Source organism: Podarcis raffonei, chromosome 8 (assembly GCF_027172205.1).
Source record: "Podarcis raffonei isolate rPodRaf1 chromosome 8, rPodRaf1.pri, whole genome shotgun sequence".
Lineage (NCBI taxonomy): Eukaryota > Metazoa > Chordata > Lepidosauria > Squamata > Lacertidae > Podarcis > Podarcis raffonei.
Genome location: NC_070609.1, coordinates 77881325 through 77901716, shown reverse-complemented (window position 1 = coordinate 77901716; position 20392 = coordinate 77881325). Strand labels below are relative to the sequence as shown.

Here is a 20392-nt window from a genome sequence, read left to right as displayed (position 1 = left end):
TATTTTTTTTAATAAAAAACGATAAGTTGCGTGTCTTTGCTTCTCAATTTGTATCGTGTTATTTTATGCTCCGTGGGACATGCTGATTTTTTTTATTGATTAGAAATTATTTATTACAATTGTTAAGAGAGAATTTCCATTTATTATTTGCTGATATTGTGTACAGTTGTTTTCTAATGGATTCTTGAAAGTTACTTTATTTGATATGTTGCTTGCTCTTACTATGACCTTTTTCACATTGGATCAGATTGTTATAAAGCATTCGATCTTTGTCGTTTCTTCAGCTTGCAAACCGCCTTGTGTACAGTAATTTAGAAAGGCGGTGTACAAACTAAAAGTGAAATGGAAATGAAATGAAATCTGAGCTCGTACCAACTCACAGCCGCACAACCAAGCGAGGTGTGCCGAAGAAGAGGGGGCTATTGCATAGCTGTCAACCGTCCCTTATTTGGCGGGAAACTCCCTTATCCCAGCGATGTGTCCCACTGCTGTCCCTTATTGATGATGTCCGTTAAATTTCCCGGGTTTCATGCTCGCCCGGCTCGGGAGGGAAGCAGCGGCTTGGGGTTCTCTGCCGCGCGAGAGAGAGCGCGCACGAGCTGCCGCGTCTCTGTCTCTCCCTTTCCCCCCCTCTCTTGCGAGACTTCCACTGCGCTGCCAGGGGAAGCCGGAGGCATAGGATCATCTAGTCCAACCCCCTGCAAAACACAGTCAGTCGCAGCAAAAGCAGCATGGCTCCATCAGTGCCGGATTTATGTATAAGCTAAGCAAAATCCCTAATTTTGAGAAACCAGATGCCTTTCTTCTGGGCATTGTCGGCCAACAGGTGCTAAAGAAGGACAGAACTTTTTTTATGTATGCCACAACAGCAGCAAGAATACTTATCGCAAAGTATTGGAAGACACAAGACCTACCCACCCTGGAAGAATGGCAGCTGAAGGTGATAGACTATATGGAATTGGCAGAAATGACCGGCAGAATCCGAGACCAGGAAGAAGAGTCGGTGGAAGAAGATTGGAAGAAATTTAAAGACTATTTACAGAAATATTGCAAAATTAATGAATGTTAGAATGATGTTGGATTGAAAGTTAAGTGGTTTTTAGTTATAATACTATAAGGAGTATGAAAAAATGGATTATTAATAAGTAAAAATCTAATGTTACATTATTTTAAAATTAAAGATTAGGATAAGTAAAGAGGGGAAGGATTTGCTGAACTGATAAATTAAACTGGAATACAAAAAGGGAGGTTAGAGGAGGTCCAGAAAATTAAGTAAATGAAAGAATGTAATGGAAAGATGGAACTGGTTTTTTTATTTGTATTTTTCTTTTTCTTTTTTCATTTTGTAAAACTTTAATAAATATTTCATATAAAAAAAAAAAAATCCCTTATTTTGGCTGCTGATCCCTTATTTTCGAGGCTGCTGGTCCCTTATTTTCAAATCTGTAAGTTGACAGCTATGGGCTATTGCCCCCTGCTTGTGGACTTCCCATTGGGGCCTCTGGTCTGATTCCTTCTAGGGTTGTAGGGGGGGTTGAATGAGGGAGGGGGACAGCTTAATAAAAAGCCCTCTATTCTTTGTACCCCACCCATCTGACTAGGTTGTCACAGCCACTCTAGACATCTTCCAACAGAATTTAAAAAGGACAAAACAAAACATCAAACAATAAAAACTCCCCGAAACAGGGCTGCCTTTAGATGTCTATGAAATGTCGTATCATTGTTTGACTCTGATGAAATATATATACAGGTATCAAGAGAAAACCATTCAGGGCAGCCCCCCAGGAAGCAAAATGCAGAGGCCTTTTTAAACACTTAAGCCGCCTTCCTTAGTGGAGAATGTGAGCTATAAATGCAATGAATAAAATAAGTGGCAGGCGAGTCCATTAACCACTTTTCTCCTCTGGATATTCCTGGTTAAGGCTTTGGAACATCAAGCATACAGGTGAGTGAACTTCTGCAAAGGCAGATTTTTTCGTTTTCCTCACCTCCGCCTCACACAAAGGCATCCTAGCATCACAAACAAAAAAAATCTCACACCTCGAAGCATCGAAACGAGGTGTCACCCTAGCAGCGTCTAACACTAGTTCCTGGCAGGTGGGAAAAAGAAAGAAAAAAACAAAACACGCATTTCTAGGTGGCGAAGTGGGTTCTATCCTTTCCAAAGCAAGCAGAGGGTTGACGCGCGAAGGCGCACAAGAGAAGCTTCCGATTTCTTTTTTTAAGTTTAGCTCCTCAATCAGGCCAGGCTACTTGATTTGTTTTCAAAAGCATACAAACAAAACAGAATGTAAGTACTGGATTTGGGGCTTTGCGAAAGAAGACGAAGAAATACAGGTGAAACTCGGAAAATTAGAATATCGTGGGAAAGTTCATTTATTTCAGTAATTCAACTTAAAAGGTGAAACTAATCCATGCCACGCCGCACTGAGGCCGTAATTGATGCAAAAGGGGCCCAAACCAAGTACTGAGCACATATGCATGCTTCTCAGAAGTCCAATATTGCTCTATTTGCAATCTTTTTTTTGCTGATTTCATTTAATATTCTAATTTTCTGAGATTGTTAATTTGGGGTTTTCATCAGCTGTATGCCAAGATCATCACAATTGTGTTACGAAAAAGGAGCAATGCAGAAGCAAGCACCAGGTGGCTGGAATGGTAAACAGGATGTGGATGTTATTGGATTGTACCGTGGGAACCAGGGACAGTCTATTCACTGCTCTGAGCGCCGGATGTTAGCTCAGAGTGACACATGACCCTGTACTGGAAGTACATGGGTGGAGTTTTTTCTCTCTCTGCAGTTGGAATCAGAGTGTACAGACGTGTTTCTCTGTACTGCTGAAAGACAGAAATAAAGACATGTAGATATATTTCTGTCTGTCTCTTTCCCCCTCCCTGGGGGAGGAGTGGTGTGTTCTTCTTCACGTTGAGGAGAATCGCCGATTGGAGACCTCCCTTGATCTTGCCGGGAGTCGCAGACAGGAGGTCATAAGGATTCAAGCCGGGCACCTGGAGGGTGGCCAAATTCCTTTGGACTAAGCTGTGCTCTTCTGGCTTGAATTACGACATCTGGTAGCAGACCGATGGATATCTGATCTATGAGAATCTGCATGAGAGGTGAGAGGTCGATGAATCGTTGCCATCCTCTGCACCTAAGGAGATAAAGAAAAGCGTCTGCCTGCAGCCAGAAGCTGAACAGAACAGACAGCTGGACACCGAGAGGAGTGTGTTTCAAGGCAACGGAGCCAGAAAAGGTATGCTGCATTTCGGGCTAGAGAGAAAAGTGAACGCAGAAAGGTTTAATTCTCTGGTTCACAAGAAAGAGCAGCGTTTGAAAAAAACAGCTCTGAAAGAAAGACTTGCATACCAGGAATTCCTGTGGTTAGATAAGGAATTCCGTCCTGAGCAGGTTGCTAGGCAACGTCTGCCAGCACTTGTAAAGTTACTGAGTGGCCTAAAAAGAGCCTGGGAAATCGAAAGTGTATCTGCGCAGCAGTGCAAGGGTTTTGAAAAAACAGCCCAAAGGTTTGCCAGCCAGTGAAGCAGTAAACAGAGACTTTTGGAGTTTACTGGCGTGAAAGAGAAAGCTGGCTTGAGAAAACTGACCCTTGGATTCAGCATGGATTCCAAGAAGGCGGGAGGTTTGCCCTATCCACCTCCCCTCACAAATGACAATTATTCATCTTGGTCTATAAAGATGAAGGCCCTGCTGCAGAATCAGAGGGTCTTTGACGTGATTGAGAACCCCATCCCAGCAGCACCAACCCGAGGTTGGGAGTCACAGAATCTGAAAGCCAGAACGGCTATAATTCTGTGTGTGTCAGATGACCAATTGGTGCATATTCAGGGTTTGGAATATGCACGGGAAATTTGGGAAATGCTGCGAAGAACACATCAGAGGGATGCTGGTTCTTCAGCGTTGCTGTATTTTGAGAAGCTGACCAATCTGAGGCTTGCGCCTGATGGAGATGTTCAAGCGCACCTGACGGAGATGAAATATCTGCGCCAGCGGATGGTGGAACGCAATTTCCGTCTGCAGGAGGAAGTGTTTTGCTTCATGATGATCAACAGCCTAAATCGGACTTACAAAACGGTTGCCAGTCAGCTTGGTTCCCTCCCGGCTCAGGATTTGACCGCGGAAAGGGTGACTGCCGTCGTGCTGAATGAACATGACAGACTTGCTGCACTGGAAGAAAAGGACAGGGGGAGGGAGGAACGGAGTTCTAATTCCCCCGCAGATGAAGCTACTGGAGAGAAAGCTCTAGCTTTGAACGCTGTCCGATGTTACAATTGTGGACAGGCTGGGCATCTTCAGCGGAACTGCAAGAAGCCACGTCAGCCTAAAGGAGCGAAGGGCTGCTCAGCAAAGCCTGAGGCGTCAGGCAAAGGTCACACCAAGACTTCGGTGAAACCTGGAAAAGCTTTGATGGCGGCAAGAACCACGCCAGACGTTGGGAACTCGTTTGTTATTGACACGGGAGCGACAGTTCATATGTCTCCACACAAAGAACTCTTTTCATCGTTTAAGAAGCAAAGCTTCGCTGTGAAACAGGCCAACGGTTAGGAGCTGGAAGCGGCCGGCGTGGGGACTGTCTATCTTAAGAGTCTGGACTTGACAATAAACAATGTTTACTTGGTTCCTGAATTGAAGTTCAATCTGCTGAGTGTTTCGCAGATTGCAAAGAGAGGACTGAGACTGTCCTACGATGCTGAGAGCTGCGAGATCTACAAAGATGGAGAGTTATATCTTTCTGCCAAACAGAAAGATGGACTATATTTGTTGACTTTTGCACAAAGTGATCACATGGAATGTAATTCATCTGTGTCTAACCTAGTTTCTCTTGCAGGTGTGAGCAAGAAGAAGACCGGAGTCAACAGAGCATTTCAGCGGGTGTATGCTGATGTGATTGGTCCTCTAGAACCATCTAGAGGCAATGCAAGATATTATCTTGTGTGTGTGGATCATTTCTCTAACTATGTCTGGGTTTATGTGTTGAGAAAGCCACAGGAAGCCTTGGAGAGGTTTCAAGAGTTTTGTGACAAGGTTAAGAGTATGCATGATGCTAACATTGATTGTCTATTCACAGATGAGAAACAGATTTTTCTTTTACAGGATTTCCAAAGGTTCCTGCAGAAGAAGGGGATCAGACACAAGATTGCTGTTTCGGCGGTAGCGTGGAGCAGGGGTGTCTGTGTAGGGGTGAACAAAGAATTGCAAAAGGGGATGGAAGCGCAATTGCTAAGTTCACATCTGCCACATGAGTACTGGGCCGAGTCTCTAATGTCGTTCTGTTATACGAAGATGAGAAAGGTTTCAAAAGAGTTGGGAAGTTCTCCTTTTGAGAAACTGTTCCACAGAAAACCTTCTGTTGCCCATTTCAAGGTTTTTGGGTCTCATGTGAGAACAGAAGCTCCAGGTGGAGTAAAGAATGCCAGAGGCATTTTTGTGGGGTATGAAAAGGGTCTCTACAGAGTAATTTTGTCTGAATCTGGTCAGGTGATTCTCACAAAATTTCTAGAGAGTGCTCCTGAACAGGAGAGAGTGATAGTACACACATTTCCCACTGAGGACGATTCAGATGATGATGATTTTACTGATTACAGCTGTAATGAAAGTGATGACACTGATAGCTCGGAGAGCTCAGTTGTCACAGTCATTGAGAGGAAGTCTCACACAATAGATAGGCCTTCACAACTGAAGGATGAACCACTGTTTACCATTGGAACTAGTTCTCCAAAGAGTCCTGAGACTGGACCAGTGAGCAGAGAGGATCAGCACCTCATACGTAGGTCTGAGAGAGTTACAAAGGGTCAACCACCCAAGAGGTACTCAAAAGAGTTTGCTAACTTAGCTGTTGCATGTGTTGCTGTTGTAAACAACCGAGGACAGGTTGGAGCTGTGTCTAAGTCAGAGACAAAGACACAACAGAGAGTTGCTAGCCAAGGTAATGCAGATGCACTCATTCCTTGGAAACCAGACAACCAGAGAGGTACACTGGGGAAACCAGTGGCGGGGAGTTCCAAGGGTGGAACTGAAACAACAGGGGAGTGTTATGTGTATAACAACTGTTTGTTTTCTTCTCTGGATCATGCTTTGCTTGCTGCAACACGCATTGATTCTTTTGGGGGAGGATGTTACGAAAAAGGAGCAATGCAGAAGCAAGCACCAGGTGGCTGGAATGGTAAACAGGATGTGGATGTTATTGGATTGTACCGTGGGAACCAGGGACAGTCTATTCACTGCTCTGAGCGCCGGATGTTAGCTCAGAGTGACACATGACCCTGTACTGGAAGTACATGGGTGGAGTTTTTTCTCTCTCTGCAGTTGGAATCAGAGTGTACAGACGTGTTTCTCTGTACTGCTGAAAGACAGAAATAAAGACATGTAGATATATTTCTGTCTGTCTCTTTCCCCCTCCCTGGGGGAGGAGTGGTGTGTTCTTCTTCACGTTGAGGAGAATCGCCGATTGGAGACCTCCCTTGATCTTGCCAGGAGTCGCAGACAGGAGGTCATAAGGATTCAAGCCGGGCACCTGGAGGGTGGCCAAATTCCTTTGGACTAAGCTGTGCTCTGCTCGCTTGAATTCCGACAAATTGTAACAAATAAAGGCTTGACATATCTCGCTTTGCATGTCATGAGTCTATCTCATATATTAGTTAGTTTCACCTTTTAAGTTGAATTACTGAAATAAATGAACTTTTCCATGATATTCTAATTTTCCAAGTTTCACCTGTATTCTCAGAGGCGATATACTACTTCATCCTGTTGTTTTTTCTTATTTAATGCTTTTAAAAACATGCTGTGATGTCCAACGATAATAAATAGCACTCCTCTCAGATGGTTTTCCCATATGGGGAGTCAGCTGCATGATTCAACTGATTGGGATTCCCCCCACGTGGACTCTGCAGAAACTGGGGTTGTGTTGCAGCAGCCCTCCAACTTGCAGCGGGCCCCGAACTTTTCCCTTTTCTTGCGAGGAATCCTATTCGGAATAAGCTACCGTATTTTTCGCCCTATAGGGCACACCGGCCCATAGGGCGCATCTAGTTTTTTTGGGGGGGGAATAAAGAAAAAAAAATATTTTCCCCCCCCAGGCACGGGGCTGGGGAAGCCCGAGCTTCCCCTGACCCCAGCCCCCAGAACAGGCTGCTATCCGCAAGCCTTGGGAGCCCGGCGGGAACTCCCGCAGGCTCCCAAGGCTTGCGGATAGCTACCTGAAGCCTGGAGAGTGAGAGGGGTCGGTGCGCACCGACCCCTCTCGCTCTCCAGGCTTCAGCGAAAGCCTGCATTCGCCCCATAGGACGCACACACATTTCCCCTTCATTTTTGGAGGGGAAAAAGTGCATCCTATAGGGTGAAAAATACGGTAATTTCCCTTTAAAAAAGGGAAAAGTTGACAGCTATGCCCCAATCTCTCTCTTTAAGACCCTTCCACCTCTCGCAAGCACCCCCGCGAAATTGTCTGGACACGCACTTGAAGTTTATGTTGGTGCAGACCAGCATGTCGTTCAGCAGGAAGACTTTCCTCTCCTTGGACTTGATGAGCTGGCCGCGGTCGCTGTAGACTGTCTCCGTCAAGGTCTCGCAGAGCAGCAGCTGCCGCTGGCCTGAGCTTAACAGCTGGGGGGGGGAGGACATTTTCGGGAGAGACAGATAGAGAGGAAACCATCAATTGAGGGACCTTAGGACCTTTCAGCCACACCATCAAGATTATCCCACCTGAAGGGCAGAGGAGGAGAACCTAATTGCATTCCAAAGGTCCCAAGACCCGTATTATTTGCAAACAGAGCTTTTTCTGCAGACCTAGCACACGGACACAAGCCCTAAACATCTGGACTTTTAAAAGGGTAAAATACAGTGGTACCTCGGGTTAAGTACTTAATTCACTCCGGAGGTCTGTTCTTAACCTGAAACTGTTCTTAACCTGAAGCACCACTTTAGCTAATGGGGCCTCTTGCTGCCGCCGTGCCGCTGGAGCACGATTTCTGTTCTCATCCTGAAGCAAAGTTCTTAACCTGAGGTACTATTTCTGGGTTAGCGGAGTCTGTAACCTGAAGCGTATGTAACCCGAGGTACCACTGTAACTGCAAAAACGGGGATCAAGAGCCATGGGAGCGCAGCCTATGTCAGCTAAGTGTCTTGGCAGATTGTCAGAGGTGGGTAACTGGTCGTGAGGAGAAAGCCTCTTTGGTCTTTGCATCCCTCAAGCATCCCTAGAAGGACCAGAACTTGAGCCTACCTTGTTGATGCTGCTGCGGTCACTGACGCTCTTGGTGAGTTGCTGGATCTCAGCCACCTGGTCCGCCAGTCGCTTCTGCTCATTGAGTTTCTCCGCCAAGGTCTCCAGTTCCGTCAGAGCCAGCTGGAGGGAGAGCCGGTCAGCGTGGCCCTTGGGAGTGTTTTTCAGCATGTCCTGGAAGAAGAAGAAGGGAGAGCCGTCAGGTGGGAAGAGGGACCTCCATCCCAAATGCCTGGGCCATTAAGGAGACCCAAAGGAAAAATATGAAGAACAGAGGTTTTGACAAATGGACTACCAAAAATGTGTGAGGCAAATGGTGGAAGTCTTTTAAAAATGTTTTAATTAAGATAGATAAGGATATGATGAAAATACCGTATTTTTCGCTCTATAAGATGCACCAGACCACAAGACGCACCTAGTTTTTGGAGGAGGAAAACAAGAAAAAAAATATTCTGAATCTCAGATGCCAGAACAGCAAGAGGGATCGCTACGCAGTGAAAGCAGCAATCCCTCTTGCTGTTCTGGCTTCTGGGATAGCTGCGCAGCCTGCATTAGCTCCATAAGACGCACACAGATTTCCCCTTATTTTTTAGGAGGGAAAAAGTGAGTTTTATAGAGCAAAAAATACGGTACATAATTGAACATAAATATAGATTGGAAATGGCTGTGTATAGTGAATACGTATCTACTTTTAAAATCCTCATTCTTGATCTTATTTCTTCCTTTTCTTTATCTTCTTCTTGTTCTTTTCTTTTATATTTTACCTTTCACTTCTTTATTGTGAATATTGTTTTGTAGAGGTGTAAATAATTGTAAATATGAGAAGAGGTAAAATGTTTTCTAATTTTCTCTTGGTTACATGTATTTTCCTTTTTTTGTATGTTCGTATTTTTTTCTAATTTGTACTCAATAAAATTATTATTATTATTATTATTATTATTATTATTATTAATAATAATAATAACAACATCTGGGCCAATGGAGGAGCAAGCTGGGAGCTGAGGCATGCATTTCCACCCCACGCGCAAAGCAAACTTTCCACCCATCCTTCTCCCAGCTTGGTCTTCCCCTCCAATGAGATGAGGAACCTAAGAACATAAGGAGATCCTGGCTGCAGGATCAGGCCAAGGACTCATCAGGCCCATCCTCCTATTTTCACAGTGGACAACCAGATGCCCCCCCCAGTGGGAAACCTGAGGGTAGGAGCAGGGAATAATAATAATAATAATAATAATAATAATAATAATAATAATAATACCCCACTCTGGGCAGCTTCCAGCACATATAAAAAGACAGGGGCAATTCGGAAGCCGAACATTTTGCTTTTCGAATGCCGAAAACCCAGCAGTACTGTATTTTTCACTCTATAGGATGCACTTTTTCCCCCTCCAAAAATTAAGGGGAAATGTCTGTGCGTCCTATGGAGGTTCCTTGGCTTCAGCGATAGCAACACAAAGCCTCCAAAGCGCAGAGGGAGCGCTCCCTCCGCACTCCGGAGGCTACGCGTTGCTATCGCTGAAGCCTGGAGAGCGAGAGGGGTCGGTGCGCACCGACCCCTCTCGCTCTCCAGGCTTCAGGGATAGCCGCCTGAAGACTTTGGAGCACAGTGGGAACTCGCGCTGCGCTCCAAAGGCTTCAGGTTCCTTTTGCTGAAGCCGGGAGAGCAAGACTCTCCCGGCTTCAGCAGAGAGGGAGAGCTGCGCAGCGCCCCTTCAGCTAAGCGGGAGGAGAAATGGAAGGGGCTCCATTTCTCCTGCCGCTTCGCTGAAGGGGCGCTAATCAGAGAGGGGGAGAATTTCCCCCCCCTTGTTTTCCCCCTCTAAAACAAGGTGTGTCCTATGGTCAGCTGTGTCCTATAGAGCGAAAAATACGGTAAATGTTTCCATTTTCAAACGCACCTCAGAAGTCAAATGGCTTCTGCTGAATGTTTTTCAATTTTCTCTATCGCATTTGCAGGCCCCCTTTGCGCCTGAGTTTTCGAACATTTCGGAAGTCAAACAGTCTTCCGGAAGAGATTACTACGTTCAAAGGAGGTACCACTAACCAAACGTCAAACATTACAAAATTCCCAATACAGGAAAGAAAAGAGAGAAAACTCTCCTTTCCTGCAATTTCCAGCAAGTGTGATTCAGAAGCACGGTTGCTTCAAACTGTAGAGTCACTGCATAGTCACTGTGGCTATAGCCACTACCTCCTGTGGCAGGGAGTTCCAATGTTTAACTATGTGCTGCGTGGAGAAGTTTTTTTCTTTTATCTGTCCTGAACCTTCCAGCATTCAGCTTCATTGGATACCGACAGGATCTAGTACAGTGGTACCTCGGGTTAAGTACTTAATTCGTTCCGGAGGTCCATTCTTAACCTGAAACTGTTCTTAACCTGATGCACCACTTTAGCTAATGGGGCCTCCTGCTGCTGCCGTGCCACTGGAGCACGATTTCTGTTCTCATCCTGAAGCAAAGTTCTTAACCCGAGGTACTATTTCTGGGTTAGCGTAATCTGTAACCTGAAGCGTATGTAACCTGAAGCGTATGTAACCCGAGGTACCACTGTATTATGAGAAAGGGAGAAATTCTTTTCTGTATCCACTTTCTCCAAGCAAGGTCTAAATTTTATAAACTTCCACCAAGTCACCTTTGACTCACTTTTTCTCTAAGCTAAAAAGTCCCAAATGCTGTAACCTTCCTACATAGAGTTGCCCTTGTCCAAACCTTTTCCAACACCACAATATCCTTTCTGAGATAAGACAACTGGAAATGTACACAGCATTGCAAATCAGGTTGTGCTTCAGACCCTGGAGTAAGAATCTGGCCCTTCAGACCTTTCTGTCCGGCCCCTGGGATAGAGGGCAAAGGCTCTCCCTCAACTTTGAGAATAATCAGATAAGCACTTTTAAAAGGGTACCTGGAGGAGGAGAATGAACTGGGGGAATCTTTGGATGGGCTTCACCATCAGGCCGTAAAGAGTCACCCGGTCGACGCTGCCCATCTGCCTCTTCTGCCAAGAAAAGAATCACCTGCTGTTAATGTGAGGACTTCTGCCTTCCAATTTGGTGCGTCTCCATCCTCCCACCTTGGAGATAATGCTGGTCGGGCCCAGACAGTAAATTTCCACTCTCTGGACCCAATGCTGGCATGCAGGAGGCATGGCAGAGCCTATCCTATTCACTGTCATAACCAACCCTTGCAACAGCATACCCATTTTACAGACTGGGGAAACCGAGGCCAGGAAAGAGCAGCTTGGCCCACAGCTCTCCTAGCCCAGAGCAGAGTCAGAACATTAAACTAATCCTCACTCATGTCACACCCACACCCTACATTTAGAGAACATCATTCAATGAATTCTGAGAACTGTAGCTTACCCCTCCCAGAGCTACAATTCCCAGCTCTTGTAGCAAACTACTGACCTTGAGGAACTCTAGAAAGGCAGGCTTGGTGAGGCAGGCCTTCTTGATCAAGGACATGGCAGTGGTGAAATTGTTGACGTATTCGCTGTAGACATCCAGCACCATAGACTTGGAAAACTGGGGTGGAAGCGGGAAGAGAAAGAGAGTTTGCACACCTATTTCGTTCAGAGCAAAGCCATTGTGGCTAGAAGCTATCGATTGCCCTCTCCTCCATGAATATGTCTGATTTTTTTAAAGCCCTCTAAGTTGGGGGCCTTTGTCCATGGAGTTTTCTTGGCAGGGATACTGCAGTGGCTTGCCAATTCCTGCTCCAGGTGGATCACGTTTGGTCAAAACTCTCCACTATGACCTGTCTATCTTGGCTGGCCCTGCACGGCATAGCTCATAGCTTCTCTGAGTTATTCAAGCCCCTTCGCCACAGCAAGGCTGTGATCCATGAAGGGGCGGTGACGAAATTAAAAGACGCTTACTTCTTGGGAGAAAAGCAATGACAAATCTAGCCAGCATCTTAAAAAGCAGAGACATCACCTTGCCGACAAAGGTCTGTATAGTTAAAGCTATGGCTTTCCCAGTAGTGATGTATGGAAGTGAGAACTGGACCATAAAGAAGGCTGATAGCCGAAGAATGGATGCTTTTGAATTATGGTGCTGGAGAAGACCCTTGAGAGTCCCACGGACTGCAAGAAGATCAAACCTATCCGTTCTGAAGGAAATCAGCCCTGAGTGCTCACTGGAAGGACAGATCCTAAAGCTGAGGCTCCAAGACTTTGGCCACCTCATGAGAAAAGAAGACCCTGGAAAAGACCCTGATGTTGGGAAAGATGGAGGGCACAAGGAGAAGGGGACGACAGAGGACAACATGGTTGGACAGTGTTCTCGATGCTATGAACATGAGTTTGACCAAACAGCGGGAGGCAGTGGAAGACAGGAGTGCCTGGTGTGCTTTGGTCCATGGGGTCACAAAGAGTCGGTCACGACTAAACGACTAAACAACAACAACAAAGTCGGGGGCCATCATTGCCTCCTGGAACGTAGGCATTAAACTAAGTTAGTGCCCATTCCATTTGCCCAGACCATCGACCCTGAACTAGAAGGGCTGATTTCTCCATTTCAGATTCCATCCACATCCCTTATCGATTGTCCTTTGAAGCAGCTCAAAGCTTCTGGGGACATTCCACACAGGAGCTATGGACCTACAAGGTGAAGGCTTGAAAGGTGAGGATACTTGGGAAAGGTTGTGGGATGAAAGGATAAAATTTACAGCCTATAATGCTTTGAAAGAGAATACGATGAAAATGGTGTATAGATGGTATATTACACCAGTGAAATTAGCTAAAATGTATAAGACAAATAATAAATGTTGGAAATGTAAAGAAAAAGAAGGAACATTTTATCATATGTGGTGGGAATGTAAAAAAGTAAAGCACTTCTGGGAAATGATATCTAATGAGATGAAAAAGATGTTGAAATATACATTCTTAAAAAGAACAGAAGCATTTTTACTTGGTCAGGACATTAATAGGCAAGATGTTAAATTGTTTTTATATGCAACAACTGCGGCAAGAGTATTGTTAGCCCAGATATGGAAACAAGAAGAAATTCCGACAAAAGAAGAATGGCAGACGAAATTAATGGACTATGCAGAATTGGACAAAATGACAGGAAGGATTCGAAACCTGCGGGACCAGAGATTTACAGAAGATTGGAAGAAGTATATGAATTATTTGAAGAGCAACTGTAATCAACAAATTACGCTAGTAGGACTACAAGAAGTTTTGTAAGGAGAAATATGTGAAGTGTTACAAAGTAGAAAAAGATAGAGATATTGTTTAGGAGTTTGAAATGTAATAGGGAAGATAAGAAATGCGACAGAAAAATAGGCTTCCAGGTGGAAAAATCAAAATTAGAGACTGAACTGTTAGAATCCAGTACTAAGAATTTGTCAAAAATGTATAATCTGCTGCTGAAATGGAACACACAAGATGAAACGGTTAAATCAACTATGATCAAATGGGCCCAGGACATTGGTTATAACATTATGTTTGCTGACTGGGAAAAGTTGTGGACCACCGGGTTGAAGTTCACGGCGTGTAACGCCCTAAGAGAAAATATAATGAAAATGATTTATAGGTGGTACATAACCCCAGTCAAGCTTGCAAAAATCTACCATTTGTCTGATAATAAATGTTGGAAATGTAAAGAAAAGGAAGGTACATTTTTTCACCTCTGGTGGACGTGCCCGAAGATTAAGGCATTCTGGGAAATGATCTATAATGAACTGAAAAAGGTATTTAAATATACTTTCCCCAAGAAACCAGAGGCCTTTCTCTTGGGTATTGTCGGCCAGGGGGTGCCAAAGAAAGATACAACCTTTTTTATGTATGCCACAACAGCAGCTAGAATACTCATTGCAAAGTACTGGAAGACACAGGATCTACCCACACTGGAAGAATGGCAGATGAAGGTGATGGACTATATGAGTTTGGCAGAGATGACGAGCAGAATCCGAGACCAGGGAAGAGAAGCGGCGGAAGAAGAATGGAAAAAGTTTAAGGACTATTTAAAGAAACATTATAAAATTAATGACAGTTAGAATGATGTTGGACTAAAATAAAATAAATGATTACCATTAGTAATGGTTATGACAAAGAGAATAAGGGTGATTAGTATAAATTTATAACAAAATAAGGCAAGATTTCGCTGAATAATTGTAAGAATTTGGAATACAGAAACGGGAAGTAAGAGGAGGTCGAGGAAGTAAGGTTTAGAAACTGGGTTATGAAATGGTACTTGTTTTATGTTTTATTATTGTTTGATGTTTGTTTATGTATGTTTTGTTTCTGTTATATAAAAAATTGTTCAATAAAAATATTTTAAAAAAAAAAGATAAGAAATGCATACTGAGAGATTAGATGGGAAAATTTTCAGACAGGATTGATGGAAGTCAAAAATTTGAATAAGACGTAAAAGTATGTTTAATTACTGTTGAAAATGATATGTTAAAAAAAACTAAAAAAAAATTATATTTAAAAAAATTAAAAAAGAAAGGTGAGAATACTTGACACTCATCCTCCTCCTCCTCCTCCTCCTCCTCCTCCGGGAATGTGATGCCCCTGCCCAGCTGAATCCTGCAAACACTCACCGAGGCCACGAAGAGGTCGCCGATTTTCTCCGTGGTGTCCCACTCAGCCACGCGCGAAGACAAGGCGATCTGGAACATGGAGTGGCACTGGAGGATCTCTTTGACCCGGAAGAAAACCACCTGGCATTTCCGGAGGCTGAGAACTTTGGGCTCCATCTCCACAAGAGGGTTCCTGTAATCCTGTCAACCGTGGAGATGGGAAGACACGGAGCCGTAAAAAGAAGGTCGCTCCCTGGCTGAATATTTGCCTTGAATGCACAAGGTCTCTTTACAGTAACAATATGGAAGCTAAGGTAAAGGGACCCCTGACCATTAGGTCCAGTCGTGACCGACTCTGGGGTTGCGGCGCTCATCTCACTTTATTGGCTGAGGGAGCCGGCATACAGCTTCCGGGTCATGTGGCCAGCATGACTAAGCCGCTTCTGGCGAACCAGAGCAGCGCACGGAAATGGCATTTACCTTCCCGCCAGAGCGGTACCTATTTATCTACTTGCACTTTGACGTGCTTTCGAACTGCTAGGTTGGCAGGAGCAGGGACTGAGCAACGGGAGCTCACTCCGTCGCAGGGATTTGAACCACCAACCTTCTGATCGGCAAGTCCTAGGGTCTGTGGTTTAACCCACAGCGAAGCTACTATGTTATTAAATCTCAGATGAAAAGCTTGGACAACAGCCCACATTGGAATGATTAACAACTTGGGAGTTGATGCGTCATTAAACTTTGGACAACAGGCTTGGACAACAGCCCGGATTGGAAGATTGGAGTCAGGGAAAGCTGCACTGGCAAATAGACAGTTGAAAAATATATTTACAGAAATAAAGCTGTATTCAACGGACGAAAGGAAATATGATTTCTGACATGATTGAGAATCGTAGAGCCAGGGACAAAGAACTTTAAAGCATTTAAACTGGGATGTGGAAAATATGAAAACAACGAGGAGAGGAAGGACTGGAGATTTGGAGATATGCTTCAGAGGTCCAGACTATGAGGAGCTCCAAAAAATTAATAATTCCAATTTGGATTATAATTTGGTCTTTTTTATTTTATTTGTTTGTTTTAATTGGATTATGATTGGATATGTTGATTGGCCATTTTTATTGGAAAATTAATAAAAAATATTTTTTTAAAAATGCACAAGGTCTCAATTTCCATCGCCCAGCAGCCTCTCCAGGAAAGGCTAAGAACATCTGTTGCCTGTTACCCCAGAGAACTGCTGCGAGTCAGTCAGTCATTCAGTTTTATTGCACATAGCCAAAGGCTGCCGCAATGTACACAGAATCATTCGACAATTAAAAGAAAATATACTGGATTGATACAAAAGACTTAAAACATTTATATTATCAAAACATTACGTACTCTAAACAGAGCTATAAAAGTACCCCAATATACAAATCAAGACATTAAACAATAAAATTCATAAGCTAAAATCATCACATGGCCACCAATATATCAAAAAACAATGTCAATTAATACAGTGTGCAATTTATACTCGGAGTTTGGTGACAAAGATATAGCCTGATGTAGATAGATAGGGTCAAATTCATCTCCTTTACAGTTGGTGGCTACCTTGGCCAAATAATTTGCTCTAATTTTCCTAGCAGCAGTTGCAAAGAGTGCTACACGCCAGGTCACATACTTATCTGTGTCTGCGAGGAGATATAAAATCATGTCAGAGGGGCTCTGGCCAGGGGACCTTGTCATTATAGGTACTAAAAATCTTTCTTTTGCATCATTATATAAGGGACAGTGCAGGATATAATGCATAAGGTCCTCTACTTCAGGACATCCCCTAATGCAAACACGTTCATTTGTTGGTATGCCTCTGTATCTCCCATCTCTATAAGCAGAGTTTATTGTATTTAATCGTAACTCTGCAAAAGCTTCCCGAAGTTGTGCAACAGTCAATTCATTAAAATAAGATGTATGTTCATTGGCCTCTCTAAGTTTAAAAAACAATGGGGCGCATGTAGATGTGTACATAGAGTTTAGGTCATTTTTAGTTGCCCAGAAGCTTGAGGACCAGAATCTCTCTTTGCTTTTAGTGAAATGGGTAGAGCTCAGAGGACGAGTTTTGCTTGTTTGGGGAAAGGAAAGTAATTTCCTGGGGCGTTTTGTTTTTTCTAAGCTGATCTCCCAACAAATGTGTGACTTTCCTGGTTTCCTTGACAGGGCTATAGCTAAGTGGGCAGAACAGCTGCTTGGCTTGCAGAAGGCCCTGGGTTCCATCCCCAATGGCATCTTCAGGTAGGGCTAGGAAAGACACCTTGTCTGAAACCTTGAAGAGCTGCTGCCAGTCAGTGTAGACAATACTAAGCTAGATGCACTGACGGTCTGATTTAATATAAGGGGACATTGTTTAAATCAGCCCTCTATCCAGAATCATGAGGACTGGAAGCTTGATTTACCTTAATCACGAAAGGGCCAAAGCTCAGTGGAAAAGCCCTTGCCTTGCACTCAGGATGTCCCAGGCCCGGTCCCTGGCAGCATCTCCCACTGGGGTCAGGGATTGTCCCCTGCCTGAAACCTTGGAGAGCTGCTGCCAGTCCGTGTAGACAACACTGGGCTAGGTGGGCTTGATGGCCTGACTTAGTGTATGGCAGCTTTGTGTTTGTGTTTGGTGAGAGGACAGGGGAAGCCACTCGCTCAGGGGTGGGTGGGCGAGAGCAGGCGGGGACAAAAGGTTGATAAAATAATAATTTTATTATTTATATGCCACCCATGTGAGTGGTTTCCCCCAGCCACTCTGGGCAGCTCCCAAGAAAGAATTGAAAACACAGTAAAACACCAAAATTTTCCTGAACAGGGCTGCCTTCAGATGCCTTCTGAAAGTCAATAGATGTTTGACATCTCATGGGAGGGCATTCCACAGGGCAGGTGCCACCTCCGAGAAGGCCCTGTGCCTGGTTCCCTGCTCACGAAGCAGAAAGCTCTCTTACCTGCAAGATCCTCCGCAAGGAGTCAACGTAGCTTCTCTCACTCTGGACGATGGAGCCCAGAATGTGGCGGCGCACAACCTGTACAGAGGGGGTCAGATTAGGTGGGGGTGACTCAAGAGAGCATCATGGAAGAGAGAGGAAGAACTGTGGGGGGGGGCAGCATGCAGGGACCAAATAGGTCTATTGGACTGATCAGCACTAAAAAAGGTAATGCTGAAATCAATTCAAAGGCGACTACAGGGTTACGGCGCTCATCTCGCTTTCTGGTCGAGGGAGCTGGCGTTTGCCCATAGACAGCTTTCCAGGTCATGTGGAAAGCAGGACTAAACCACTTCTGGCGCAACGGGACACTGTGAGGGAATTCAGAGCGCATGGAAATGCCGTTTACCTTCCCACCGCAGCAGTACCTATTTATCTACTTGCATTGCCCTGCTACAGTTGGAGTTCCTCTAAAACCTAAGTGACTTGCCTTTCTATCCAAAACCAACGCAATTATGTAATTAATTTCAGGGTGCTTCGGTAGGGAAGTTGTGGCTTCCTCCAATGACTCCTGGGAACAGAAGTTTGTTCAGGGGGCTGGGCATGGCTAAGGGAGACCCCTGCTCATGGAGCTACAATTCCCAGAGTTCCACGGGAGGAGGGATTGGTTGTAAGAGAACTCTGGGCATGTGCAGAGTGCCTTATTTTTCTTCAACTCGGGACTCAAGGATGTGCTGCAGAATATGCCAGTCTGGTAGAAGCACAGTTCTCTTATTATTTTCCTTTAGAACAGAAGAGTCCAGCTGGATCAGGATAATGGCCTACCAAGGACTAATATATAAAAGGTAAAGGTAAAGAACCCCTGGATGGTTAAGTCCAGTTAAAGGCGACTATGGGGTTGCGGTGCTCATCTCGCTTTCAGTCCGAGGGAGCCAGCATTTGTCCACAGACAACTTTCCGGTCATGTGGCTGGCACATAGCTGTCAACTTACAAATTTGAAAATAAGGGACCAGCAGCCTCGAAAATAAGGGATCAGCAGCCAAAATAAGGGATTTTCAGAGCACAGGGATGTTCAACTTCTGAGCCAAAGGCACAAAGCCCAACCAGCAGCCAAACGAAGCCTCAAGCAGTGGTTCCCATAGCGCAGCAACCCGGCAAAGGGGATGCAGCAAGGAAAACCACCATCACCTCTCCACTGGGAAGCGCTGAGCAAAGGTGAGTCCCCAGGCAATGATCGGCACAAGGCATGCAAGCTCCACCCCTCTTAGACTCCTTATTGAGTGAGCAATGCAGCCAAGCAACACAGTTGGAGCCTCCCTCCTCCCTGGCTGGCAGGGAGGGAGGGAGAGGAGCTGCTTCCTTTGAAACCCGGGAAATTTAAGGGACATCATCAATCCAGGACAGCAGCGGGAAACGGCGCTGGGATAAGGGAGTTTCCCGCCAAATAAGGGACGGTTGACAGCTATGGGCTGGCATGACTAAACTGCTTCTGGTGCGATGGAAGCCTGAGCACACGGAAATGCCATTTACCTTCCTGCCACAGCGATACCTCTTTATCTACTTGCACTGGCGTGCTTTTGAACTGCTAGGTTGGCAGGAGCTGGGACAGAGCAATGGGAGCTCATCCCATTGTGCAGATTCAAAGCGCCAATCTTCCGATCGGCAAGCCCAAGAGGCTCAGTGGTTTAGACCACAGTGCCACCCTCAGCAGGAGGAGCCGAGGGAGACCAATTGCAGACCCCAGGGCTCTCTTTTCTGGCCCCTGGGACCCTATCCCAAACCACGCCTCTCACCAGCCCTGTTTCCCACCCTCCTTGAATGCTTTTTCCCTGGCTGCAAAAGTTGCCCTTTAACTCTGATCATGCCTCTAGATTGTAAAAGAAGCCCTTTTTTACAAAGGCGAAATGTGCAGGCATTGCTCCGCCCATTCCCCCCTCTGGCCCCACCCACCAGTCGCATGCGGCCCTCGGGTGGCTTCCCAGAAGCAAATGTGGCCCTTGGGCTGGAAAAGGTTCCCTGCCCCTGTCTTCAAATTCTAAGATCTTGGGCAAAAAAAGTCCTTCTCATTACTTGTTAGCAGATTTATTTTTTTTAAATGGATATCCACGGGCACCTTCTGCATGCCAAGAAGATGCTCTAGCACTGAGCTATATTTTAGGGTCTCTGCAAAAGCCAGAATTTCCCCCAAAGCAGCCAAGGTGGGTGCAGCTTCCACTCCCTCGAGGTGCTCCAAAACTTTAGAATGAGCCACGTTCCTAAGCACTCACCTGCTGAGGGCTTAACCCTTCAGGCATCGGGCCCAACTCGGGAAACAGGTGCTTCAGATCATTCACCGGGACCTCCAGGAATCCCATTTCCTCCTCTTCGGAATCGCCTGGAGGGGACGCAGGCAGACACAAGATTCACACAAGGTCATCTCCAGGGCTACTGGCCCTCGCAGGGAGAAACACAACACAATGCGCTGGAAGAATTTTATTGTGGGCAGCCAGGAACAACAAAGCAACAGGGAATATGGAACGGGCATATTCAGACAACCAGCCAAATTGTGGAATTAGGAAGATGAATTTTGCTTCCCCCAGAGGATTCAACACACCCTTTCAGGATTGCCAGTCCAGAAACACACCCTTAAAAGATTCAGCTGCAGACATCAAAGCATTGCTTTTAATGGTTCTAGTCCTCATGGAAGCCTCA

General features: G+C 45.2%; 1 protein-coding gene across 9 annotated transcripts in view; it reads right to left on the bottom strand.

Annotated features, from left to right (window-relative positions):
* ARHGEF10L (Rho guanine nucleotide exchange factor 10 like) overlaps positions 1-20392 on the bottom strand; it is a 142597-nt gene that overhangs the window by 72259 nt on the left and 49946 nt on the right. For all 9 annotated transcript variants that reach the window (XM_053400989.1, XM_053400987.1, XM_053400988.1 and 6 more), the window contains 7 exons: positions 19969-20075; positions 17722-17799; positions 14786-14965; positions 11644-11760; positions 11142-11234; positions 8241-8414; positions 7476-7621 (listed from right to left, as the gene is read on the bottom strand). In XM_053400989.1, coding sequence (XP_053256964.1) covers positions 7476-7621; positions 8241-8414; positions 11142-11234; positions 11644-11760; positions 14786-14965; positions 17722-17799; positions 19969-20075 — 895 coding nt within the window. The remainder of the gene's footprint in view (positions 1-7475; positions 7622-8240; positions 8415-11141; positions 11235-11643; positions 11761-14785; positions 14966-17721; positions 17800-19968; positions 20076-20392) is intronic.